Below are 26,905 nucleotides of genomic sequence, written 5' to 3' on the forward strand. Positions count from 1 at the left end.
CTAACTGTTTCGCTTAAGCGGCCTAGTCGTGCTAACTCTTAAGCTACATCGACTCCAACAGGAAACTGTAGACAGTCCTCTGCAAGCAAACACCAGCAGAAAGAGGCATCCTCTTGAGTATGTTGCAATGTAATTTGGACAGTGTGAATACAAAGGCAAAGCAGGCTGTTGAGGACACGAGTATGAGGATGCCTCATGAGTTTGGTGTGTGTTTAGGGTTCTTTTAGTTTATATTTTTAAAAGATGAGATGAAGAGTGATAAATTGAGGGTCAATATCTTAGCTTTTCTTTGCTGAGGGGAAATGCCTGGCTTTCTGTTAGACGATTTTCTTTTCTTCCCCTCAGTCAAAGGAAAGCAGCTCTGAAGAAAAGGAGGCATGGAGAAAACACAGTGCTTGAAATGCCATTCATGCCACAAACCTACTTTTTTGCTCCAGACAAGGCAGCAACCTTATTGTCTTTAGTCTGGCGCCAGGCTGTCATGAATCCTGCTTCCTCTCAGAAGATGGCTCCTTGATTTGCATCTCCAACTTTATTCTGCTGAACAAAAAGCATGATACAGGACGTGTAGGTGCTGGTGCTCTTTGGGATTGTCTCCTCACCTCCAGGATCCCGAGGCTGGTTATGAGGGCTGGCTTTCAACAAGCAACAAGCTTTCTTTTCCTTAAACATGACTAATACCAGTCATCATCTGAAACCAGCTTCGCTGTCAGAGCAGCAGGCTCTACTCTGATGGTAGCTCAGTGTGTCAAGAACACGTTGGTGCTTGAGGTAAAATTACATTGGCTTAGTGCAATATACAGCTGCCAAACCAAGCAAAGGTGCACGCTATCCCCAACAAGGCTGAAGGAGAAGCTCCTGGTGCCTCCAGAGCCAGCCCTGGTCCCTTTGGTTACTAGATGATGGGATCAGACTACCTGCTCCATGTACTCTCCCCACTAACTCAGCCCAATGGCTGAGACCCTTCAGCATCTCTGCAATAACCTACCTGCGAGGGCAATTTCTTCCCAACTCCTTCACTTAGTATTTAGACTCTGCTCTTAAAATCTGAGGATTTCTATCCTTTGATGATTTCTTACCCTCCATAAGGAAGCTGTGGTGTTCAGGTCAACCTTATCAATGCCTGTACTTCAGTTGTTCAATAATTATCAAATTTGGTCTCTTGGTTGAAGATTTGGAAAAAAACGTAACAGGACCCAACAATATAAAGGACAATTTAAAGATACTGTGCCTGTTTACTAGTTAATAAATGGTGATTCTGTTAATAATTACAGTTCTAATTAAAATCTTCTTGCGTGTATCTTGACCTGTAAGGGTCTTTAAATACCTAAGCTCCTTTTCACGCAGCGTACAAAGCCCTTCATGCTGGCAGCAGAGGACCAGAGAGTCCTTGCAGTGAAGTGCTATGTGTGCAGATTTATGCCAAGGCAAACTGTGCTCCCAGATAATGATGATAAATGTGATAGTTTTGAGAAACAAACAAACAGATAAATAGTGGTCACAGTCCTGAGCCTTTGCATGTGAACAGCTCAGCAGCCTCTCACATTGTAACCAGGGTGATAGAATCAGCTAAGCGTGGCAATGGACAGTGCTGCTGTATTCCTTGTACAGCCCTATCCAGCTGGACATTAGGTCTGGGAACACTGAGTATATGAAATAAGTCGTTCAGGACAGATGGATCCTCTTACTGATACTCGCTATATTGTGTATGTTAGAGCTAGAAGGAAGGGGGCTTGGTACCAGTCAGTGTATTGTTTCATCTGTATCCTAGCCTTTAGGTAACCATTAATGCGAACAAACCAATAGACAATGTGTTTCTCTCAAAAGAGAATGATGAAGTGTGGTATCGTCTGGTGAACTGAGAAAACTGGCTAGGACTGCCAAGATTAAGAGCCGAGAAGGTAAGAGGTAATTCTGGCAGGGGCAGATCGCGACCATCGACCCATTGACCACCTACTCCAGTGATACCACCTACTCCAACGAGAACACTGGAAAAGGACGACTGAGTCTGCGCAATAATTTACATGTGAAATGAGCAAAAGTGTATCAATCACCAAAGAGAATAATAATGAATATGTATATTTTTGATCTATATAGATCATATGGAAAAGGTATAAGGTGTGCACGTTAGGTGGAACTATCACCCGTGCATCCAGTGCTGCAATAAAGAATGCCTGCCTTTTAACACTACATTGGTGTTACGAGGTTTATTCCTGGATTTTCGGTGACAACATGGGAGAGTCAGTGCAGACTTTGTAGCATAATACCATCAAAGTGCAGTTTTGCACCAATAAGACTGTAAAGGTTACACACCAAAAGAGAGGAGGAGGATCAGGCTTCGTTTATGTATCTAAAAGACAAATGAGTTTGCCTATGGGAGGCATCTGTTAGTTGGAATAGATCATAACCATGTCTTGGCCTTCCCAGAGATGGTCTGGGAGTTGATCTTTAAGGTCCCTTCCAACCCTTACCATTCTATGATTCTATGATTCTATGACACTCTATCTTACCCTTCCTGCCTCTTCCAGGTCTTCTCCTGGCAGCACAAGGGTAATTTTCCAGGTACAGATGTTTGATGTGCTGCACTGAAAATCAAATTTGATGGAGATTTGGAGATGGCATGAATTCTCCATGGCATTTGATGAAACCAAATGGGCAAAATCCACTCGAGCCTTGAGTCTGTTGGTATTGAGTGGCCAGGGTTTCCAGCCCTGCTATGAATTTACAGGGAAGAGCTTTCCCCCAAAAGCACCAGAATAATGATTTTTTAAGTGTTACAGAATATTTTGTCAAAAATGAAACATGAAAGTCATGTAGGGATTGAGAAATTTTACACAATCAGCAATGTTTTGCAGTGGGGTGAAATGAAGAGTCACATAAGATCTGTGGAAGCTTGTTACACATGCCAAGTCTATTCGCCAAGTCAGACAGAGATGTGAAGACCAGGAAGTTATCCCCAGGGACCATGGTTTTATCTTGGACAAAACTGTATATTTTTCTTGGACTATTCTCCCTTCCCCAAGATAACCTTACGGGAAGATACAACTACAAAAAACCAGTCCAGTCTATCAAATCTGTTTCTTGAGATGTGATGCATGAACAAGCATTACTTAGCTATGAGATAAAGTTTAGCGGGTGCAAGTTCAAAGCCCGTATTGAAATACAGGTATAAATCTGCATGGGTGAATTCCCCTTCTCCCATATCTGGCTGGGAAGGGATCACAGAGAACATCCTACAGAAAGACAGCAGGTAGATGTGGAGCTGTATGTTTAACTTTTTAAGTGCAAGGAGAACTGCAGAGTTAAGAGGCTCTTACAGAGCTGGCTGGGCCCAGCTGCACTGTGTAGCGATTCACGCTGCGAGTCGCGGTGTGGGGAGGGACCGGGTCTGCTCTCACTTAGCAGCGTTCGCTGCTGTGCATGGCGGCCGCGCACCGATGCAGGCTGGGCTCCAGGGCTCTGAGCGCTAATGCTTCGCAGAAGCGCAGAGGCGGATGCTTATTCAAGCAGTTCCGTTATGCTCTTTTATAGAAGGTTTATGATGTGGGCACTGGCACGATTTAATGATGAAAGAAGTAAATAAGTGAGATTATAATAAACTATAAGGCAAAGTAAGAGTAAATACAAAGGTTCCAGCTTTGTATTTTGTATTTAGCTTTTACTTCTCTGAGTAGTCTTACAGAAAGAAAATACCCCGAGTTTGCAATGCAGGATTGATGTCATTTTCCCAGTGATTCACCGTGTAGGCTGCCTTTGTTTGCTAATCGGCTCTGTGTGGCAAGAAAGTGGCGGTGGGGAAGCTGCGTGAAGCCCACGAGCAGTGTGGAGATCGCACCAGGGAGTGCTCCAGCAGCGAATGCGTTAAACGTTTTCATCAGAGATTTGAAAAAAAAAAAGGCACGTGGTGGCGATGCCAGAAAAAGTTTACTTCATAAAAGAGAGTGAAAAGCCCCTCGCGCGTCAGGAAGCGGGAAAGACGGAGCGCGCCGTTTCCCCTCCAGCCGCCTCTCCTCAGCGGCCGCCGGCAGCGCGCACCCGGCGGCAGCCCCGCTCCGCGCCCGTCCGCGGCCGCCGGGCAGCCATGGCGGCGGGCAGGCTCTGCTGCCTGGCGCTGCTGGCCCTGGGCGCGCTGGCCGGGCTGGCTGCGCTCCTCGCCGTCCTCACCCGGCCCGGCTGCGGGCCTCAGCGCTACCTGCACGGTGCCGTGGCTGCGGACACCGAGACCTGCTCGGTCGTGGGCCGGTATGTGCGCGGACCTCTCGGGCGGCGCGTGGCGGGCGCGGGCGGCGGGGCGGTAACGCGCACCCACGGCGGGGCTGAGCTGGGCGCTCCCGTGCCCGCTCCCGGGGCCGCGGGGTCCGCCCCGGCCCTGCCTCCGCCGCTGGCCAGCGCCTTCGTGACCCGGTGCCACCAAAACTTGCACCGCTGCACATCCTTCGCCGTTTAGAAGGTGCAGATGTCTACAGCGTACAAACGCAAGGCTGCTTTTCAGCGGGGAGGCGGGAAGTTAAACGCTTACCTCGCGGTGGTAAGGCTGTCAGGTAAGCGGCTTAGCAGTAAGCTGAGGGGAGCTGGCGGAGAGCCGCCGCCGGGCTGCGGCGGGGGCCAGGAGGGCGGCCAGGCCGAGAGAGCCGGGGGCTCCGGGCAGGCCGGCCTTCGGGCGCGTGTTGCTGGGCTGAAGCCCGCAGCAGGCGTGTCTGCTGTGACGGAAGACACCCTGTGTTGGAAAGCAAAGGTCAGATTTAATCGAGTAAGGCTGGTGAGGGGTCTGGAGAACAAGTCTTACGAGGAGCGGCTGAGGGAGCTGGGGCTGGTCAGTCTGGAGAAGAGGGGGCTGGGGGGGAACTTATCGCTCTCTACAACTCCCTGAAAGGAGGGTGTAGTGAGGCAGGTATTGTCTCTTCTCCCAGGTAACTAGCGGTAGGACGAGATGTGGCCTCAAGTTGCATCAAGGGAGGTTTAGGTTGGAGGTTAGGAAAAATTTCCATACTGAAAGAGTGGTCAGGCATTGGAACAGGCTGCCTGGGGAGGTGGTGGAGTCCCCAGCCCTGGAGGGGTTCAAAAAACCTGTAGATGTGGCACTTCAGGACATGGTTTAGCAGGCATGGTGGTGTTGGGTGGATGGTTGGACTTGATGATCTTAGAGGTCTTTTCCAACTTTAAAGATTCTATGATTCTGTGAAGTTAAGCCAAGACTTGTAAGTACAAAAGACCTACTAACGTCACTTGGAAGGAAAGAAAAAAAAATTCTCTAGCAGCCCAGGTTGGAACACTTCAGTTTGTGTAACAACTTCTCTCTCAAGCATTTTGACTCCTATGTTATTATTTTACTATTACTGTTACTTCGGTTCTTAAACACTTGTATACATGAAAGTAGAAGGATGGAACTTCACAAGCTGCATGCGATGCTGGATGCTCCAGCAATGGATGCTGGAGCTGTGTGCTCTGCCTTGCGGCTAGAGGAGTGAGACAAGATGTGGTGCCTTTACACCATGCTTGCCACATCATACGTGGTTCTTGCAATGACATGCTGACACGGTATTTGTGAGTAGTTGGAGAAAGTGTACTGTGACTGCAGATGTGTGAAGGAATTGAGATGGGGTGTGGGATTTTTTTTTAATGCAAAGCCACAGGATAGTTTTTCAGAGGGTAGAAGAAGTATCTTTTAAAATGGTATTGATGGAAATAGAGGAAAATACATTAATGGATTACCCAAAGAATCTTCTGGGAAAACCACAGCACTTATTCTGCAGCTATTGTGATTTTTAACTTGAAGTGGCATAGAATCACCTGGAAGTGAAAGCCACAGAGATCTGTGATCAGGCTGACAACTGAGCGGCTTTGGCTAGCTGGCTACTGCTGCTGAGCTGTCATCTGCTTCCTTCCCTCCTCTCCGCAAGAAGCTCCACCTGCTTCCATAGCCTCAACCATTGCTGTAGCTGTGCCTCCAGCGCACTTACTGCCAAGGTCTATGGTATCCCTCCAGCCTGACTGACCACCTTAGATTTCCTACAAACAGTTTGCCAACGATCCTCACAAAGATCTGCCCTTGCTCCGACTTCCCATCACACATTTTTTCCTCCTTTTTCCCAGCCTGGGGCATCTGCACATCATGTCCTGCAGCTCCAAATGTGTCAGCTCTCTCCCCCAGCCCTGCCAAGCCCCCCGAATCTCCTCAGCCAAGACTATTCTCCTCCTTCACTTGGCTTTACACCCCTTACCATCTGCCCAGTGGTTAGCTCTGCTCCCCTACTGCTGCATGCTGTCTGCTGCTTTTCCCGCTATCCTTCACCAGTAGCCATTCTTGGAAAGGTTTGTGTTCATTTCGTGCTGTCCTTGTATTTGGAATGAACCAAACTCCTGTACAGTTCTCCCAGCTCGAGCTATGCTCGTGTACTTGCAATAGGTCATAACAGAAGTGTTTATAAAAATGTTCCACTGCAACAGAGCTTGTGATCAGAAGCTTTGTATAATGTTTGCCCTTTTCTTCGTCATTGTAGTATTTCTCTCTATGTCGCCACTGGCCCACAGTGGTAGCTTGTAAGGAAGGAACATTTTTTTCTTTGGAGGAAGCGTTGCACTGCGTGTGATCTTGTTGATTTTCTCCCAGAGATTTCCATGCCACGTCGCTTCAGCAACAAAGCGAGAGCTGGGCAAAGCCAAGCATCCCTCAATGCACAGCCTTAACTCATTCCCAGACGCTGCCCAGCCACTCACCTGAGTGTTTTTGATGTTACAGAAATGCTGTTGGCTTCTGCTGTTAAAAAAGAATTAAACTCCCCAAATCATGAGACTTAGCAAACAAGAAGAAATAATCAATCTTGGGTACTTCTTTTTCTTATGAAGTACCGTATTTAGGACTTCAGTCTTTTTCTGCAGTTATGGAAACATTTGTATATTTTTGCACTGGCTGTTTGGACTTGGGATATTATAAAGAGTTGAGGAGTTAGGTGAGCAATCATGGATGGTGAGATTCCCAACGGCACACGCGGTGGGACCTGTACTGCTGCTTCTGAGTCCCTGCTGGGCCCTTTGCTGTCCGTGCTGCTGCTGCTGCTCTCGCTTCTGCCTAGTCACTGCCTCACCCCAGCTCTTTGGCTGCTCCTTCCCGCATGCACCCATCTCCGTGTGCTGGTGTTTGGGCCTGTGCAGTCACTAATTCTCCTCTTCTCACTCCACCAACACTCCACCACCACCTGCCCCTGCTCCCAAGTTGCTCAACCTTATGGGCTTCCTTCTGCCCTGATCCTGCCCCCGCAGCTCAGCCGCCTCACACCTCTCCCTTCTCCGCTGTGTTTGAGGCAGGACATGGCCACTCTCCTTGCTCGTGGTCCAGCCTGGCGAGCACTGAGCACTAAGGATAGTAATTTCCTTGTTTCTTCCATGCCCCAAAGCCGTGGCTGTTACCAGATGCAGGGTTTTTTTGAGGAAGCCATGCTTAGCCTCTGCAACTTAGAGTTGCAACAGGCTGATTTCCACTATCATTGCTTAGACATCACAACCAAAACTGGTTAATTCATTGATGACCACACATATATGCATTTTTGTGTATAAAAATAAGTTAAAAAAATTGTATGATCAATATGATCAAAATTTTTAATGATCAGGTTTAGGGTTTTTTTTTCCCAAAAGCAAACAACTTGGCCAAAATAGTCAGTTGTTTGAACTAGAGGCAGACTACATCTCTGACTTTGTATTTGCACGCTGCAGAACCTACTAACAAATTTTCTAGAGGAGTTTAAAACAATTAAAATAGGGTAAACCAGCAAATTTCCTCAGTCTAATTTTTTGGTAGTTGCTGAATGCTTTTTGTGGAAACTTAGAAAAAGGAAAAGAGCGACCTCCGGCACCATAGGAAAAAACAAGTTAGGCTTGGTGGCTTGAGTATGGCAAAGCTACAATCAAATGAAAACCACATGTTATAATTGAACCTGTCAGCCTGCCCGCCCCGCTGGTGGGAGCAGGAGTCATTGCAGCCGGTCCCTAAAGGCTCGCCACGGAGAGATGTCAGCAGTGCCTGCTCTCCCCTCCTGACCACCCCGCAGACCCTCTCTGCTGGGACCCTGGGCTGCCCCCCCCCCAGCCACTCCTTTCACCCTGCAGATCGCTATCGGGCTCCCGGGAACCTGTGAGGGGGATGCTCAGAGAACCTCCAGTGCAGGATGGGCATGAAACCAAGCACGCTGGTCCGGCGCCGAAAGTCTTGAAAGCTAAAAGCAGCACCTAATCTCTGACCTACTTATACATTTTATTCTTTAATTAAAAAATCTTTTTTTCCCTTAAAAAAAAAAGAAACCCAAACCACATGCTCGGTGAGTTGTCGTTAGCATAATGAAATTCCTGGGGTGTTACGTGATACTGTGTTTGTTTATGATGATGCTGTTTAAGACAGAGTCTTTCCGTGCTCCTAATAGAACTTTTAATTGAACTTACTGAGATTAACTGAACTGAACCTCTTGCCCAAAGAGCAATCTTGTCTTTTAACAAGTGGGTTGGTGGGTTGAGGGAAACCGCTCAGGGCCCTTGTGTTTCCCTCACTGATAGTTCAGCTGTGAAGGAAGGGTCAGCGAAGGAACTGTGTAGCTCTGTGATGTGTTAGTACAAGCAGGAGATGGGGGACAGACTCACAGCCCCTGTTTGCTGCTGGTTTTCTTCAGTTATGCTCAGCTGTCATCTTCAGCCTTAGGTTTTCCAGCTCTGGAGATGGTGTTTGTATATTCCAGGGCTGTGTAAGGTTGGACTTTGTGAAATCTTTGTGCAACTCTTTGGCTCCCCACAGAAAGTGAGCAATCTCAGCAAGCCTCAGTGTGTCATCGTCCTTGGTGGCAGATCCTATACTAGACTTGCTTTTAGCCGTCAGTGCCCAGTCCTCAGTGGTGAATGAGGTCGAGTCTTTCGCTGAGAATGGTTTTACTGCTGGAGGCTGGGGATTGAAAGCAATATTGTGCAGCTGTCTGGTCCAGACAGGGGACCAGCACTGGCAGAAAACTTGTCCCTGAAAGAAGTGAAACACTTTGATGAAGAGCAATGGGAGGCTAAGAGGAGAGTCAGAGCAGTTTTTAACACGAGGGTGCGGATTTGGTGCCAAAGTCCACTTCAGTAATTTGTCCTTGTGTCAGGAAGCCATGAGGAGACAGAAGGTGATTGCCCTGGCAGCGAGCAGTACCCAAACCCCCCTTCACCTCTAGCTGAGCCACTTGTTCCCTCCTGGCAGTGGAAGAGGCTTTTTCAGTCAACCACGCAAAAAGCTTTACGTTCCCTACCAGTGTGCTCTTTGAGCTCTGCCGTCACCGCTCTGTACCCATCTGTTTTCCAAACGGCAGAAGCAAGAGCCAGCATAAGGCCAGGGAGGGTTTCAGAAAGAGTGCTCATTCCCAGGAATGGGATTTGCTGCAGCGAGGCGAGCTAACCTGACCTGGCCCAGCAGCCATCTCCAATCCCACTTCTCCAGCGTAGCCTAGCACAAACCCTGGGAACTGGCTTTTTCTGAAATGAACGCCTGCCTGGGGGACAGGGTGGTGGGGAGGGTGAGAATTTAATGGTCAGTAAAGGCCTGCGGTCCTGGGAAGCCCAGGGCTAGGCAGAGAATCTGCTGAAAAAATCCTTTTCAGTGATGGCCCAGCAGCATTTCTGAAGAATGTTTGTGTCCCAAAGGATTTGCCTTCCCTTATTCTTGTATTCTAGCAGTTTCAAATTTGGCAACTGGCCCTTTTTTACAGAAACAGCTGTTACTTTTGCCCCTCATAAATCTTAAGCAGGCAGCTTCTGTATAAGGGATGGTCTCGTCTCAGCCCCCACTTTCTTTAGCAGAAAAAAAGAAATCAATGTAATTTAACACCTTAGCATTTCCAGTGTATTTCGAACGGCTTCAGGGCTCCTTCTTGCCCACAGCAGAACAGCAGACTTGGTCTGCAGCCCAGCACAGCCCATCTTTGCTGTGAGGGTTGTGTGAGCAAAGTGCCATCATTCACCCCCTGCCTGTTTTGCTGCTGCTGCTGGAGCAGGACGTGGTTGTTAACATCCTCTTCAGCTCCTGACTTGAAGGAAATTCCATTAATCACCAAACCCTAAAGCTGAAATTATGTGGCAGGAAGGATATAGGACAAAACATGTTGTTATCAGATCTTGTCAGCTGTAGCACTAAGATGTCTCTAGAGAGAGCTGGTAAGGTACCACGCTGTGATTGAGGGGTCATGTGTCCCCCCAGGGTTTTGCGCTGTCATTAAGTTGGTTGTAGCAGTGATCTGTACAAAGGGAGCAACCTGATGGGACAGGGTGTCCTCTGCCAGCCTAGCTAGATGAGAGAGACCTAGTGGCCCTGAGTTCCCCAGGCATCACTTCCAAGGAAGTGGCAGGACTCTGGCTGAAAGCAGGTGGGCCAGGCATGGGAGCCGAGTATGACACACCGAGAACCAGCGCAGAGAGCGTTTTTTGTTGTGTTTCAGTCTCCAGAGAGGCTGGAGGGAAAGCTGTTGAGACTAGAGACCAGTCTGCAGATAGCATAGAGTGGGCCCTGGACCCTGCGCTGGTGATGGGGACACACATATCAGGCCTCCTGGGTAGAAGAGCAAAGCAGGTCAAAAGAAATCTTGTTAATAACCCTGATCAGGGTTTGGTTTTACTTTTGCTGGGTTCAGTTGTTTCTGAGCTTGAACTAAAAGCCTGACTGGAAGGCTTGCTTTTCCTTAGCTACCATGATGCCTGTCCTGTGTCATGGGACACCACCTGTGCTGGGGGGCGTGTGAAGAACTTGGCAGGCACATGTACCCCTGCAGAGCCAGGGAAACAACGTCAGTGTGGTGTGCAAGCCCTCTAAGATGTGTTTGTGAGACTTGGGGCTGGGAGTGCTTCCTGCCAGGCTGCGAACAGCCAAGATAAAGCCTGGCTTTGGGGAGAAACCTCAGCTCCCCTTCCCCTTAGCCCCTGTCCCCCAAAGAAGCAGCAGGCAATGGACCATGCCCAGCATCACACAGCCCATCCTGTACTGAGATGGTCTCAGATGCTGCACGCTGTGCTAGTGTATGGGAAGCCTTGGCTCTCCATCCCATGGTGCTCACTGAAAGGCAGCAGGCAACTGGACAGCCTTCCTTCCCTTGAGCAAGAAACAGGTTTGACTGTGTGTTGTTAGATGTCCTGTTTGCCACCAGAGGTGACAGTTACCACCAATATAGACACAGTAGAGAGGAATGGAAAGCACTTTTGGATTATCTGGAATCTGTTTTTCTTGTCATGTTGTTTATATTGCAAAATGTAATTAATGAGGGCTAGTGACCAAGGACAAACAGAACATGCTTTGCTTTTCTGCGAAAAGGTGTCCCTGCATTGGCTGCTGGTGTTATTTTTGCTCTATATTGTGTTAACACCAAGGAGTCGCAGCCAAGAGTCAGGCTGTCGCTGTGCTAGGCACAGAGTAGAACAATAAAGACCATCTTTGGCTTTCCTGCCTTCCTGACGCATGCACAGTGTCAGTGTCTTGGGCTCGACCTGTTTGAAAACTACTGGGTGGACTGCCAGGCTGGAGCAATCAGTGCCCATAAACAAGCACTTGATTTGCCTCGGCTGTGCCAGGCAGGATGCGTCTGTCCTGGCAGTGCTGCTGAAGTCCTCACCACTGGCCGGTGAACGTCTTCCTCCCACTTGTTCCTTGATTTCCAGGAAGTCTGTGTTGCTTTTGTCAGTGGCAGTAACTGTCCAGGTCTCAGCTCCCTGGAACAGTTTGCTGGTCTCTTTAGCCATCAGATACACCTTTTCTGCTGAGACTGAGACCTTATTTGTCCTGCCTGATCTCAGTGGGAGCCAAGGGCACAGCTACAAACTGGAGTTTACATGGCTTGTGTTACCCTGGCTCTGTGCCTAACTGGGAGTGTTGGAGGGAGGGAGCATAGAGAAGGTCATGCAGAGAAACTCTCAAGTTTCTATGCTTTCTGCATGTGGCACTACAGTTGTGGTAGTTAAAAGGTATTTAGCCCACAATGTCGCTTTTATAAACAACTACTTGAGAGTACCAAAAAAATCTTAGCATCATCCAGAAACAGGCCATCTAGGTGTACAAATATTAAATTTAATAAGTTGATCAACTGTGGTCACCCTTTAGAGCATGCTAAGTAAAAGCAGTTCCAGTCCAGAGCATGCTGGCTTGGTGCAGATCAGTGCAGGGGGAGAACAGCTCATCTTCTGGCGCTAATAGATGACCATCATCAGATGACACAAGAAGGGATGAGGATCTTTGTCAGGGAGTGCTCCTCCAGGCGCAAGTGTTTCTGGGGACATGGCGAGGGGTGTATGGCACTGGCTTCAGAAGGAGAGTGGCAGGAGAGTCCCGGGACAAGAGGTAGTGCAAGGTGTGCAACCACTTTACACAACTGTGAGTGGGGTTAGGAACTTGAGTGAGACTCTGGTGCTTTTCAGGCTTTGTGAAAATGTGTCTGATGTTCCATGTAAAGGTCTTAATGCATTGCATTGAAATGAATACCGTACAATCTCAAAGCTTCAATTTGAAGTTGCTTTTCACTGCAGATTATCTCAGATCATGGTTTTCCTTGGCACCAGGCTTTGTACATGTGCTGCCTCACAGCCCATAACCCAGAGGCTCTGGGGAGCACCATCTTAGGCCAGTGTAGTGGTCCTTCTCCCCTCTTTCCCCAGCTTTCTAACATGCTGTCTGGGCCTTCTGCAGGGGTATCTCACTTTCTCACAAAGCCCTCGTGTCCTTCCCTTCTCTTGTTTGTGCTTCAGGTTCAGAAAAACACCGCTCAGGGACGTTCGTGTGGTGAGAGTCTTACCCCTGCTGCAAGGAGATGGATGGGCAAGCCTGAGCCTCAGTCTCCATTTTCAGAGCTACAGCCAGGGAGCAGTTTGCTGCTGGGAGGCTAAAAGCCATGCAGACCCCAAACTTTCTGGTTTCCTACCATGTCTGTTCTCTGCTTGTCCACATGCCATTTCTTTGCAGGCAGTGGTTCCAGAGGCGCTGGCAGAAACAAAGGAAAGCCACAGTCAGAGTGCCTGCTGGCTGCATCCTGTTCCCAGCCCCAGCAGGTCCCAGCCACATCAATGGATGTAAAATAAACAGCAGTCCCTATATGTGCTCTGTGTTCCTGTCGCAGCCTCTGGGAGCAGTTGCACTCCAATTAATGAACTGTTCCACTTTCCCTTCTGGCTTTGCCTTATCTGAGCAATAACCCAACCCAGTCACAAACCTTCCTAGCAAATACCAGTGCTGGCTACTGGCAGGCTGTGCAAGGAAACCCCACCCCACCACCTTTCTACTGCAAGGAAAGGGTTTTTTTTTTTATACAGCTGTGGTTAAGGGACGCATTTGTTGAGACACGTTTCTCTAGCGAGAACTCATTGCCGTCAACAGCATGAGGCTGCCTTAATGTCTATGTGTTCTTTGGTGTGTCCATGCCTAGGCAGAAACAGCTGAGGGTTTTTTTCCTGTTTGTTTTTTTTGTTGTTGTTTGTTTTGATGCAGGGAGGGATCGGGATTTTTGTGCTAATATCGTATAAGCCCAGGAAGGCACATTGTAGGAGCAATGAAGTAAGGTCTGAATTTTGTGCGAATTGACGCGTCAGGTCTCAGGAGTTTGCTTCACATGGACCCATCGTTCCTGCTTCAGTGCCCCTGTCCTGTTGACCAGCATATGCCTTTTCATTGGGAATCGTAGGTGGGGAGCTAGAAGTCAGTTGTTTGGTTCCCAGCATGTGGAAGGCTCTCCTCTGCTGAGAGCATCCTCCTCCATGTCTGGGAGCTCCTTGCTGTCCCTTTTTGTCAACAGCATTTGTGAGTGGCTGCAGCTCTCTCTGTCCCATCACTCTTTGCCCAGAGGAAGACCAGCCTTGCACAGGTCTGGCCCCTGCCTGCTCTTCCCTCCTGCAGAGTCTCCCTTCTTTCCCACTAATTTTTCTATCTCCCTCCCACAATGGAAGGCGCCTTTCTGCGCTCTCACACCCCACACTGCTGCCAGTAGCTTTCTCCAACTGCTAGCTGCTCTCCTCAAGCTGGGGCTGCCTTGCAAGTGCAATTTCTATTTTCATGTGGCTTCTCCATTCCGCCATTCCTGGATTATAACATTGTCTTTTTTCCTCCCTTTTCACCATAGGGACATCCTGAAAAGCGGAGGCACAGCTGTGGATGCTGCCATTGCTGGCTTGATCTGCACCTCGGTGATGAACCCTCAGAGTTCGGGCCTGGGTGGTGGGGTCGTATTTACCATCTATAATGCCAGCACAGGTATGGGCCAGCCCTGGCCTCTCCATGGTGCCCCGTCTCCCTGCAGACATCCAGCTGCTGTGAAGTCGTCAGAATCCTTCATGTTCTCTCAGGGAAATTTTTTGAAAGTAAATGCTGCATCCTCTGATCACAAACCATGCTTTTGCTCTTAACCTAATGCGTCCGTTACAGGGAGTGCATTTTTTTGCAGCAAGAACATGTGGGGGCAGGGGAAAGGAGCTTTGGATTTAAAATGAACCGACTTTGCCTCTCCTACCCCCTCCCAAGCAATCCCAAGTTACATTCCAAAGTCACGGAGCTGACAGTGCAGCGAGGTGTGAGTGGTGCTGTCTGAGCTGCCGCTGGGCTGCCATGGAGGCACGACAGAGCAGAGCGAGGCGTGTGTGCTGGTAGTGAGGGCAGCAATACGGGGCTGTCGCCGGCTGAGCTGAGCCCTTGGGCTGGGACTCCAGGGGCTTGTCCTGCACCAGCACTCAGGCAGTGCCTGCCGACATGCGGGCAGCATCGCACCCAAAGCAGCAGTGGGAATGCCTTTCCCAGGAGATGCATCTTCCCTTCAGAAATCTAAATCTTGCAATGTTCGGGGCCTGCTGGAAGCCTTTCTGCATTTGGCTTAACCCCTAGTGTTGTGTTCTTCCTTTTATGTTTTTAGTGTTTGGGGTTTTTTTTAACTGTCTTGGCTCTCAAAAGCCCCCAGAGCTTACACATCTAAATAGTAAAATGAACAATGAACACAGTAACAATACTGGAGTTTTAAAAACCCTGCCAAGTAGTCTCGCAGAGTCACGAGTCTGGAAATGCTGGAGTGTATCTTACGCAACAGCTTAATTTGGCTAAACACCTAGATTTTCCTTTTTTCCCTTCTGGCAGAGCCATGTAACTTTGTCTCCTATCAACAGTCCTGCTACCTGAATTATCCTGCTGCAGAGAGCCGTGCAGGGCCGTGCACGGCTCGGGTGCTTGGTACACTGGGTCGCAGCGTGGGCTCCTGCAGAACAGCTGGCTCAGTGGGCTGTGACAGGAAAAGACAAACACAAAGCAGAGAAGGAGCCCAAAGAATAGGCTAGACCTGAAGTACAAATGTATACAAGTGTGTGGGGTTTGGCTGGTTTTTTTTTTGCTTTCAAGCTTCTTGATACATCTTTCAGCATGACCATTCTGCTTACAAACGTGGTGGACATGCCTCACCTCCCCTTGGAAAGCAGCCCACCAAGGAGCATGAGGCTCATGTTATGTCTCTGGCATGTCCCACCTGCGAATCAGATGAGAAGCAGCATGTCCCAGGTCCAAGAGCCCTGGGGGGCACCTGAACTGGCTGGAGACACCTAGCCTTGTCCCTGTCCCTTGGTTGCCTCTAGGTAGGCACTGCTTGGTCTGCTCCAGACCAAAGTACGGAAGCACGCAACGGTGTGTGCCAGCTGCGGCCTGACCCCGCAAGTGTGCCGGACACATTTGGCGAGACGCTGCAGGGCAGCTCAGCAGGGTGCCATGGGCTCTGAGCTGGCTGCAGCGTGGTGGTCACCTGCTTCAGGGAGACAACCTCACGTGTTTCCCCCTTTTCCTTTCCAGGGACAGTCAAGGTGATCAATGCCCGCGAGACAGTCCCACGGGTGTTTCTGCACGACTTGTTGTCTGGCTGCGCTGCCGGTTTACCCATTGGTAAGGACGCAGACTGGGCCAGGAGGGCTGTGTGCCCTCCTGGTGTGTAGTGCACAAAGTTCGGGGGGGAGAACCAAGGACCTTGCTGACTTTATCTGAAGTTCTGTTTAGTTGCTTGTGCTCTTCCTGGATTGATTTTTTGCAAAAGTGAGAAAAATCACTAGGTCCATGAAATACCTGGTTTGTAGTAACATTAGCAACCTAACCAGTGAGGGAGCGGGGAGCAGAGCATGAGGAGAAATCACTACGTGATTTCTCGTTGTAGGAAGTCTGCATTTCAAGACCAGATTTCCTAAAGCACTCATTTCCTAGCAGTTTTTATGGAGAAAAACAAGCTCAGTAGCTGCTCAGACTTTCTGCAAATGAAAGAAATCAATCATCTGCTGCGCTTGCCCATGTCTTTCCATTGGGGAAGCAACCTGGCAGCATCAGGAGTTGAGTTGCTGGGCTCCAGCTTAGCTCAGCTACCTCTTTGCCACCTCGCTTCTGTCCGAGGAGGCTCCCTTGTCCATTTGCTGTTACTGGTTTGGCAGCAGGCACTCTCTCTTTAGCAGCACGTCTTGGATCTCTCAACATTGCTTGCTGCATTCATTCACCTTCCCGAACACATTTTCTTTTGGGGTGTCTCCCACTTCCTGGAGGAGATGTTCTTATCCGTGGAAGCAGAGCCTGAAAAGGAACCAGGAACAGCTATGGTTGGAAGGGACGGTTGGAGGTCTCTGCTCCAGCTCCTGCTCAAAGCAGGGTGATGTCAGAGTTAGCTCAGGCTGCTTGGGGCCTTTTCCTGTCACATTTTTTTAACTTCTCCAAGGATGGAGAGTTTCACAGCTTCACTTGTTCAAGTGCTTGACCAGGTTCTGCATGACTGCTTTTTCTCTTATGTCCAGCTGCCATCTCCCTTGCTGCAACATGTGCCTGTTGCCTCTTGTGCTTTCACCATGCACCTCTGAGTCTGGCTCCAGCTTTTCTATAACCCTTCTATTAGGTAGTGGAAGAAATAAAAGAACAGAAAAAGGAAAGAAGAAAACCAAGCCTGCTTTTAGAAGCTTAGTCCTGCCTGTACAAATACATACTTGCGCTGGAGGGCTTTCAGAGAGGTGAAACCCATAGGCCAGTGACGGACTGTGACGCTGCCATTCTGCTCTTCAGGTGCCCGCTGGATTGCTGTACCAGGAGAGCTTCGTGGGTATGAAGAAGCCCATAAGCGATATGGCCGCTTACCGTGGAAAGCCCTGTTTGAACCAACCATCAAGCTCCTTTCAGAGCCGCTTGTCATTTCCCCGGTTGTGGACAAAATGATCCATCACCCAATCTTCTCCAGGCTGGGAAAAAGCCTGTGGTAAGACCCATGAATTAAATCGCAGTGTGAGGGCCACTGTTCTCTCAGCTTCAGACCCTTCCTATGACATGCTGACATGGAACGCAGACTGCTGCTGCAGCTTCTGCTCAGTAAATACATGCTATAGAGAGGGAGGGAGCAACAGAAGTGGAGGTTTAAAAATTTTTTTCTGTCAGCAATTTTTTCTTTTTTTTGTAATTTAGAGTGGCTTGGCACAGCAAAACTGACTGCTAAACACATCTGCTCATGAGGAGGAGCTGCCTGTATGTGGCCTGCCTCCATCTATGAGGAAGTTGTCCCTGGACAGTAAGGCCCTACAGCAGACACTTGTTTGGAGAAGCCCTGCTGATGTGAGCCAGGGTCAAAGCATTAGGTCCGGTGGAGGACACTTTATCTGGGGAAAGAGTGCCTAGTGCTATGGGTAGCAGTTGACTGAGAGCTTTTCTCCATGTAGACTGTAGTGGAGCACTGGCTTGGAAAGTACACAACATGCATAAACCAAATCAGCTTTGGGAAGGAAAAAGAGGGGGACAGAGTAAGCACATGCTTTAAATTGATGGATGTTCTTCTTTGACAGCCCACTGATATGTGACGGGCAGAGGTTTTTGAAGCGTGGAGAGACCTTCAGGTGGCCAGCACTGCAGCAGACACTGAAAACTATAGCAGAAAATGGAGCTACAGCATTTTATGAGGGGCGGATAGGAAAGGCGCTGGTGGAGGACATTAGGAAGGCTGGTAGGTAACAACTACAGTTAATATTAATGGACAGGCCTTTTCCCAGCAATCAGGTAACAGCGAGGGGAAAGCTAACACATGCCATTTGCTTGCCACTGGGGTGATACCTGGCATGGGAAGGGGCCACCTTTCCCCAGTCCTTATAACTCAAGCCCAGAAGCAGAGCTGAGAGCTGCCTGCTGCTCTGACATTCACCCATGGTGCTCATGCACTGGACTCTCCAACTCCCTTAGGCTTTGTGATGTCCTGGGGTTTGGCAGTAGGTGAGGACACATGAAGACATTGCTGTGCTTGGCGGAAGAAATTTGGAGCGTACAGGGATGGCTCTTTACGAGCTTTACCACAGCTCTGATCTGGTTGGCCCATAGCACCTGGTAGGATTTAATGTGCTAATGCCAGATACCTGTCTGGTTTTCTCTTGAAGGGTCCAGTATCTCACTGGAGGACCTTCGGGCATACAAAGCAGAGGTATCCTCAGCTCTGAACGTTACCCTGAACAATCACACCACAGTGTTTTCTCCTGGACCGCCCATGGGAGGTGCTGTGCTCATGTTCATCCTCAAGATATTGGAAGGTAAATTCCTAAGGGAAAAGGGGCAGCAAGAGGTTTGCAAAGAGTGTTGTTCTAGAGCAGTCAAAAGCTGGCAAGCCAGAATGGGCTCAGTCTGCAGTCTGGCCATGCTATGCAGCAGGATGATGAACTGGCTCATGCTTACACTGGGTCAGCATCACCATAGCTGCTGCAAAGGCCAAAGGATACACGATTTTCCCAAGGCTTCAAGAGGAATTAAGTCACAGTGGAAATTAGTACTTGGTTGTTTCTGTGCCCACATCCTGCTAAAGCATAGGGGAAACTTGATAGGAACTGGAATATGAAAATGAGGTTCCTTTTAACATTTTTTTTACAGTTCTTGAAAAAACATTGCCTTGGGTGTATTAACAAAATTATTTCATCCTGCTCCATAGAGTATAAACTCCATGAAGCATCACTGGTGACACCAAAGGAGAAGGTGGAAACCTACCATCGCATTGCAGAGGCCCTGAAGTTTGGCAATATGCTAAAATCCCATATGAGTGACCCAGCCTTCTCCGAAGCTCAGGTGAGCTGACATGGTGCATAAGGGCAGCCACAGACACCCACAAAACTGGCAGCTTCTTCTACGCTGCTCCTTGACAGGGAGGGAGCAGGGAAGTCCATTTCCTGGTTTGGTTTTTTTTTTTCAAACCTGCGTTGTCACCAACCCATTTTAGCCTATTTGCTACGCCCTCAAGCAGGCTACCGACTGCCCAGGCTAGCCTGCTTGCCAGCACAATGCAATACCAAGACACCCTCCTGCTTTGCAGCCACAGAAGGAAAAAAAATGCTTAGAACTGCTACCCAAGAGCAATGCTGCACAGCTGGCCAAGGCAGAGGCAGGATTAGGCCATTTACTTTGCCTGCGGTTTCTGTTCAGCTGTAGGCTGGTGCTCACTTGGCTGGTAAAGGGTGTGCATGTGCTCATGCCAATGCTGAGATGCCTCGGTACTGAGCTTGTTTCATTTTCTGTGATGAGAGCAGCCTGGGGATTCAGGCTGGGGCTGAATGCTGCCAATGCAGGTCCCCAAGCTCTGACTATTGGGGCTCAACCCCCTCAGGGTGCCTTGTGCCCAAAGAACGACATGCCTGTGCTTTGGTGACACAAGTTCAGTGTCCTTGTTGTGATTACAGGTGATTGTGGGGACCATGCTGTCTGACAAGATTGCTGAGCTTGCCAGAAGCCGCATAGATGACCGTGGTGACCATCCGCTAAACCATTACAACTTGTTGGAGTCCATCTACAGCCACAGATACAAAAGTAAGGGCACAAGCCACATCTCTGTGCTCGCTGCAGATGGCAGTGCCGTGTCCGCCACCAGCACCATCAACTACCCGTGAGTAGCCAAGGGGTTGGTAGCTGAGTCACATAGGCTACTGTCCTGGGTTCAGCTGGGATAGAGTTAATTTTCACAAGAAGCTGGTTGGGCTGACCCAAACAGCCGATCAAATGGGATATTCTAAACCATGTGATGTCATGCTCAGTATTTAAATGGGTAGCTGGCTAAGGGAGAGGCTTTTGCTGCTCAGGAGCAAGTGTTGCGTGTTGTATATGCTTTTTATCAATTATTGATTGTTGTTTTCTTCTCCCTTTGCCATTCTGTTAAACTGTTCTCATCCCAACCCACGAGTTTTGCCTTTTTACTGCTGATTCTCCTCCCCATCCCACCGGGGAGGGGGAAGGAGTGAGAGAATAGCTGCGTGGTTCTTTTGTTGCAAATTGAGGCAAAACCACAACAGCTATGTATCAGTTTCACAGGGTACCTGCAAGAGCTGTTTACCAGAAGTGCAAAACCCTTGGGCTTCACAGATTTAGGCAGTCTCTTACTTGTGAATGCTTTTTTCATGTGACAGCAAAGGTCTTTGAGCATCAGCTCAAAGGAACATCACAACTCACAAAGATTTAACAACTTTCTAAGCTCTGCTGAGTTTCTGTGAGTTGGGCAAATCCCCACCTCCACTGCTGACAGGGAGCTTATCTATGGCTCCAGCACAGCAGCACAAAGACCTTTTGGCCACCCTGGCTGGAGCAGTTGCAGGGTGGGAGGAGACAGCGGTAACCCACAGGGTGCCATCTTCAGTTAATGTCATCCACAACAGGAGAGCACTGGTCGCTGAAAGGCTGCTTCTTTCTCCCCTGCAGGTTTGGCTCCTTTGTGTATTCTAACCAAACTGGGATAATTTTAAATAACGAACTTGCTGATTTCTGCATAGCAAACAGAAGCATTAAACCAGGTGAGCATTCTCACCCGCAAGTCAGGAGGTGGAAATGCAGGGACTACCTGTAAACTGCAGGTGCTCTTTCCTTCCCTAGGTCTGGATGAGAGCAAGTTTGTTTCAGACTAACAGAGGATAAAGCCCTGGTTTTGGTTCTGACCAAAGTTTTGGTTTCTGACCAGGGAAATCAGAGATTTTAAAAAAAAAAAAAAAGCTGAAGCTGATTGATGGGGAAGGGGAGGGAAGAAGGGAAGAAACTACTGCTAAGACAAGCTTGCTGACTTTTTAGGCTTATCTATGAAAAAGTATATAGTTGCTGGTCAATCAGTAATGCTGTAGGCTTACACTGAGTTCTGTAACACAGCGGTGTTGATGCAGAGACATTGCTCTGTGAAATAAGCTATCCCTGGTGCAATCTCCCTTGGGTCTGCTGTGAGAGAGAGTACTGCGATGGCAAGATTGCTGCTAATGGTTCCCCAGCTGCGTTGAATGAGCTGCAGCAATTCCTAATACTTGTAAGGTGCCCTGCACCGAGAGATGCTGCCTATTTAGCCCATGCCGTAAAGGTGTGGTTTCTTGTGAGATGGGGTCTCAGCACAAGGGAAGCTGTTTTTTTCTGGAGGATCTGAGCTTCCTCAGGAATGAGCAGCAGCTTGGTTTTCTGTGGGGAATGCATGAAGGGTAAGGTAGATAAACTTGTGGGGAATGCGAAAAGAGTAAGGTGGATAAACTTGTGTGTCTCTCCAGCCCCTGTAAGAGCCACATGGGAGGAATAATACTCTCTGCATCTGCCATAGGAGAGAAGCCTCCCTCAGCAATGGTGCCTTCCATTCTCATCTCCAAGACAGGAGACATGCTGGTGATCGGAGGAGCAGGCGGGGCCTGGATTATCAGTGCTACGGCTATGGTGAGTGAACAGGTACTGCACAGTAACGCGTTCCACTGAGCAAGGGGAGCACACCTCATCCTGAACAAAAGGGATTACTTTGCTGCTGCATGTAAGGCAGCAGTGGGGAGGGCCTGCTGCAGACTGCATCTATCCTCACCTTCTTGCCTCTAGCATTTCTGTGGCAAGGGCAGAGGCTATCTTCAGCTCTACTGCTGAATTGCACTTCCATCAGGAGGGAAGAGGAGTGGAGGAGGTGAGGGAAGCCATAGCAGTCTCCAGCTTTTTCAGCCCTCCCAGATTTCCAGCCATGGTCAGTCCCACCTGTCTTTCTACTCAGCTCTCCTCAGGTCTTGACTCCTTGATGCTTTGTTTTATTTGCAATTTAGAAGTTACTAAAGGCTGTGGGTTGGAGGCCAGAGCAAGTGCCAGCCGCCTCACTCAATTCTTTTTTGAAAGGGAAGACATTGGAATAAACATCAAGTTAAGGAAGTTATTAGGAAGAAAGGCATAGCCCAAAACCTTGGGGCCCCAAAAATAAACTGATAAGTTGTGTGACAGAAAGGATAAGAAAAACCGAAAACCACCACCACACATACACACAGAGTAACAAATCTTAATGAAAAAGAGCTTGCTGAAGCATGAAGTCTAACAAACATCTTGTTCACCAATCAAGAAATATAAGCAGATAAGGCCACAAGAGGAAAAAGTTGTGTTTTTTTTAATTCATCTTTCAACTGGAGAGAAGCATGGGAAGGAGTCCATGCTAGGACTTGATAAGAAAACAGAAAGAACCACCATTAATAGAAAGATGTAAGATCCATCAGTAGCTATGGAATTCAAGGACACCACTTTGGCTTAGAGAAGGCATTCTGGGAAGTATCCCTGTGTGTTCACCCTGTTGTTGTACTCACCCTGGGCATCTGCTGTTGGTCACCATGAAGACAGGAGATGAGGCTAGTAGGACTTCTAATGTGACTCAGAGCAGCATCTCTTACAGCCCAGGTTTGCACCATCCTGCGGGTGGGATTTACAGGAGAGCTGGTCTGGCTTCACACTAGTGCAGAGGATGGCAGCATGTGACCCGGGTCACTCAATGTCTCCAGTCAGTCAGTGTGGGATTTGTTTCATTGCAGGCGATTATAAACAAGCTGTGGTTTGGCTATGACTTGGAACATGCCATTTCAGCTCCCATCATGCACACTGAAGAGGACAATATCCTGTTTGAGGAACGTTTCAGTGAGGTGAGTGGCCTCGCTTGGATCTTCTTGTCTTCTCCTTTTGGTGGGAAGGAGATTGCTTTTGTAACATTCCTGAATAATCTGTATTTTGCCTCTAGCTAACCTCCTTCTCGCTTAAATCCCTCTTTCTCAACCTGACCCCACATACACATCCTTTGTTTTCATACATGGCAACGCTAAGACTTCGGGCCCCTGCCCCATTGACTCCGTTTCCTCTTCTTTCCCCCCCACAGGAGGTTAGGAGTGGTCTGCTGGGAAGAGGACATAAAGAAAAGAAAGTTACATTTGCAATGAATGTTGTGCAGGGAATTTCCAAGGAAGGAAAATGCATCTCTGCTTACTCTGATACAAGGAAGCTGGGGAAGTCAGCTGGATATTAGCATGAAATGCCATCACAACTCACAATACCACAGGAGATAACTAGATTCAGAACATAATTTGGCTTGGACATGCCAATATTGCCTGTTCCCATCAGGATGCCTGCTAGAGTATGGGCAAAATTTGTGATTACACCTAATTCCAGTAGACTGCGAGTCACCCTCAGGCAATACAAGGACGGGTCAGCCAGGCTTGTTTAGAGCTACACCCTCCATCACTTATGTGATACACGGAAAAACATATTTCTTGAGCACTTCAGCTATTCAGAATAAGAGAATACAAAGTGGTAAAGGAAAATTGGTCCAAAACCCACTGGGAACACTGTGAAATTACCCAGCTGTATCTTTTCCATTCCTGCTGGAGAGTCTCAGTTAAGGGTATAATTGGTTTCTTTCAGGATGTTGCTACAATAAGCTTACCATTACTGGGGCTCAGCGATGCGAAATGAGTAAGTATTTTGGTTATGAGAATTACAAGAAGTGTCTGTAGGATCAGGATTTTAAAATCTTAAGCTACCAGGCGTAGAGGGTGGGTTTGGAAAGGGAAGAGAGCAAAACTCCACACTCCCCCCTCTTGGCTTTCCCATCCAAAGAAGCCATTTTCCCAAAGGTGGCAGATGAAATCAGTGCACCGTAGCACAAGTCTGCTGCCCTACCACTGTCTGCCACAAGCTCAGAGTAACTGCGCCGAAGCTTCCTTGAACCCTCCACGCTGGTGACTTTGCGAATAAGCCTCCCATGGGGCAGTGTGAATTCCCTGCTCCTCGGATGGACCGGCTTCAGCTTAGCTCCCTGGGGCACCTCTGCCTGCAGCGAGAGGAGTGCCCATCCCTGCCAGTTCTTCGTCCTCAGTGCCGGCAGAAGACAAGTCGTTTGGGAAGGCAGGTGAGGATTGCAGTGGAAGAGCTGTTGTTTTTGGAAGCTTTATAACATCCTTCAAAATGCAAAGGATACATGATCAGAAGACTCCACTTGTAGCTCAGCTCCATGAGCTCAGCCTGGCCAGGTAAACACCAGGACTGCTGAGAAGTGATGCAGCGCTATCAGACATTAGCAGAATACTTTTGTCTCGTAGCCTAAGGACATGCTTCAACTCCCGATTTACCACAACTGGTCTCTAGTGTTCCCTTAAGATCACAAGGAGGAAATTGTAGGACTACTTAAAAACTATCATCACAGAGAGAAAATTTCTGGAGAAGAGACCTGAACTCATGCACCTGGATGCGAAAGGTCTTCCTGCTCAAAATGGCCAAGAGAATCAAACACTTAAGGAAAAAAAACACCAAACAAAATAAACGCCAGAGCTCTTCTCAGACACCCATGGGCAAGTTCCCACAGTCCCCACCAACTCCATTTTCTGAAAGCTTATGAGCCGTACTTCTCTGTAGGCAAGTGAAGCCCAACCAGAGCAAGCCAGTAGCAAAGCCCTCCCCTTCCCATGTTTGTTCTTACCTCACACGCAGCCCATGGTATTCCCAGTGCACAAATAAAGTCCCTCTGAAAATATCATAAGTATTTGAGCACTCCAATTAAAAAAACAAACCAAAGCAAGGCCATCCACACCCCCCTGTGCAAACAAGGCCAGATAGGTTTTAAGTCTATGATCTTAACCGTGAAGTCTGTCCAATAAAGCCACCATCGACTTGCTCACATCTTAGCCATCACTTGCATTTTCATGATGATCTGAGTGAAGCTGGCTAGAGCCAGACATGTGTTTTCCTTCAGAAATTGTACATGAAGGACTGTACTGTGACCGCAGCTGTATCAGAGCTTAATGAAGAAGTATTCCTAAGTTAACAGATCATAACCGCAAGCACTTAATCATGCCTCTAGAAGACAAGTTCCTTATGTACAGAGCCAGCTCCATGCACTGCCCCCCTCCTTGCCCAAGTGGAATTTATCTTAATTCCCCTAGTTCAGGAAGGACTACTGGTTTCTCCATCAGAGCTCCTTACTCGAGCCATAGAAGTGGCCCAGCACTGTATTAGACAGCATTAGAGTACTGCTGAATGTGAACAGAGAAAGGGAATAGGCTGACAGTTTGAGGAGGGGCAGAGTTTATGTTCATTTGGAAGGTGTTACATGTGGGTTTTTTGGTAGCCATAATCGATCAGCATAATTTGCTGAAGTTTTGTACTTTCATTGACTCCCTTACCTCATCTACCAGTTCCTGGGTGCATTGGTTCTAGTGTCAGAAATAACACCCCAGCTACAGACTTGTCAGAGGGGAAGCACTTGTGGGCGCCAGACACCATCTGCGGCTCACGTTTCCGGACCAGACAGACTAACTAGAGTGGATGATGGCTTTAGCGAGGTCTGTAGTTATTCCTAGCTAGCCCCACTGTGCCTAGAGTTTACAAAAAGCAACCAAAAATGGCACTGGCTGGAGACAGGGAGAGCAGTTCTTGCTTCCCTATTAAGCTCCAGGGCAGCCTCCAGCAGTGCCCTGTGCCGTACTCTGTCGTGTTTTGCTGGCAGAAAAACCAAGCCACCAAGTAACTGAGCCTCCAATGACCTTTACTTCTCACATACCTTAGGGTAAAGCACACCTCAGTAATCCAGCCTCTCACCTTTCCAGTGCAGTGGTATCACAGCTACTTCCCACCACAAAGACAGGGGAATATTATCTGTAGTCCAGCGCTCACCACAGTTTAACTACTTTGCTACTAACATTGAATCTGAGCCAATTAAGCAGTTTTAAAAGTCATCACAGCTTTAATTTGCAAGACAGAAAGGAATGAGAGTACAGATCTCTCACTGCAGCAGATTTCCAATCCTGCAGCCCTCACTAGCAAAACATCTGGTGAAGCTGAGGGACTGTACCTCCCTTCACACGTCTGCTCTTGCCCTGACACCTCCTCGCTGCTGCTGAACTTTGCTTGGGTCTGGACCCTCCCAGTTTGGCCTCTCCCCATTCATGCTCACACCAAGAGGAGAGCCATTATTTTTGTACTTGGTCAACTTACATGGACTTTTAAAGCACCGTTGTACAGAGACTGCTCTATTTTCTAATGAAGTCTTTAAATTATATTTTTAATAAAGTATTATTAAACCTGTCTGGGAATTTCTCCTCTAAAACTGTTGCCTAGCCTACACACAAGGAGTTGTTTGAGAGAGGGCTTTTATGTGGGTGTTTTCAGTAGTAACATCTGTTCATTCTGGAGATGCCATACACCCCTGGAGAAACTGAAGGACTGGGCAGAAGGCTGCGTATGCCAGTGTGTCTCACAGCTTTGCTTTGGCACTTCCCTGTAGCCCTTCCAAGAGCCTGGATGGTTGCCAAAAGAAAATTGTGGTAATGTTAGACTGGAGAACTGGGGAAACAGGTGAACTCCCTGGTTCATGACCTGGATTGCCTTTTAACAGTGCAGCTCCTTTTCGAATCAGCTGGAATCAGGCACAGCAGTGTGTCCTCCACACCCTGCACGTGTCAAGCAGCTTGCGCTAGGACATGACGTCTCTGCTCAGAATCAGAGGGAGGAGGTGGCTGCATTCAGAGGGGTGAGACATGAGAAGGAAGAAGCCTTTTCTTGTCCCAGAGACATTTAGACGAGCTGAATGGCCTGCAGTGTACATCAGGAGGTTTTACAGTATGAACCATTGACTGGCATTCGCCTGTTGATACTCAGCCAGCCTCAGTGGAGCGT

At 48.4% G+C, this 26,905-nt stretch overlaps 1 protein-coding gene across 1 annotated transcript; it reads left to right on the forward strand.

The window, feature by feature from the left end:
* The first annotated feature begins 4,079 nt into the window (after positions 1-4,079).
* GGT5 (gamma-glutamyltransferase 5) lies at positions 4,080-26,314 on the forward strand. Its single transcript, XM_075434636.1, has 12 exons — positions 4,080-4,242; positions 14,100-14,230; positions 15,800-15,889; positions 17,039-17,228; positions 17,806-17,963; positions 18,388-18,537; positions 18,930-19,063; positions 19,672-19,874; positions 20,681-20,772; positions 21,552-21,661; positions 22,777-22,884; positions 23,115-26,314. The coding sequence occupies exons 1-12, from the start codon at positions 4,082-4,084 to the stop codon at positions 23,259-23,261; spliced, it is 1,674 nt and encodes a 557-aa protein (XP_075290751.1). The 5' UTR covers positions 4,080-4,081; the 3' UTR covers positions 23,262-26,314.
* Positions 26,315-26,905: the final 591 nt, after the last annotated feature.

The sequence above is a fragment of the Opisthocomus hoazin genome, chromosome 13, assembly GCF_030867145.1.
Source record: "Opisthocomus hoazin isolate bOpiHoa1 chromosome 13, bOpiHoa1.hap1, whole genome shotgun sequence".
NCBI lineage: Eukaryota > Metazoa > Chordata > Aves > Opisthocomiformes > Opisthocomidae > Opisthocomus > Opisthocomus hoazin.

Coding starts and splice junctions, on each gene's coding strand:
- GGT5 (XM_075434636.1), top strand. CDS start 4,082: ATGGCGGCGGGCAGGCTCTGCTGCCTGGCGCTGCTGGCCCTGGGCGCG. Junction 17,964..18,387: donor GGAGGACATTAGGAAGGCTG/GTAGGTAACAAC, acceptor TTTCTCTTGAAG/GGTCCAGTATCTCACTGGAG. Junction 22,885..23,114: donor TTGAGGAACGTTTCAGTGAG/GTGAGTGGCCTC, acceptor TCCCCCCCACAG/GAGGTTAGGAGTGGTCTGCT.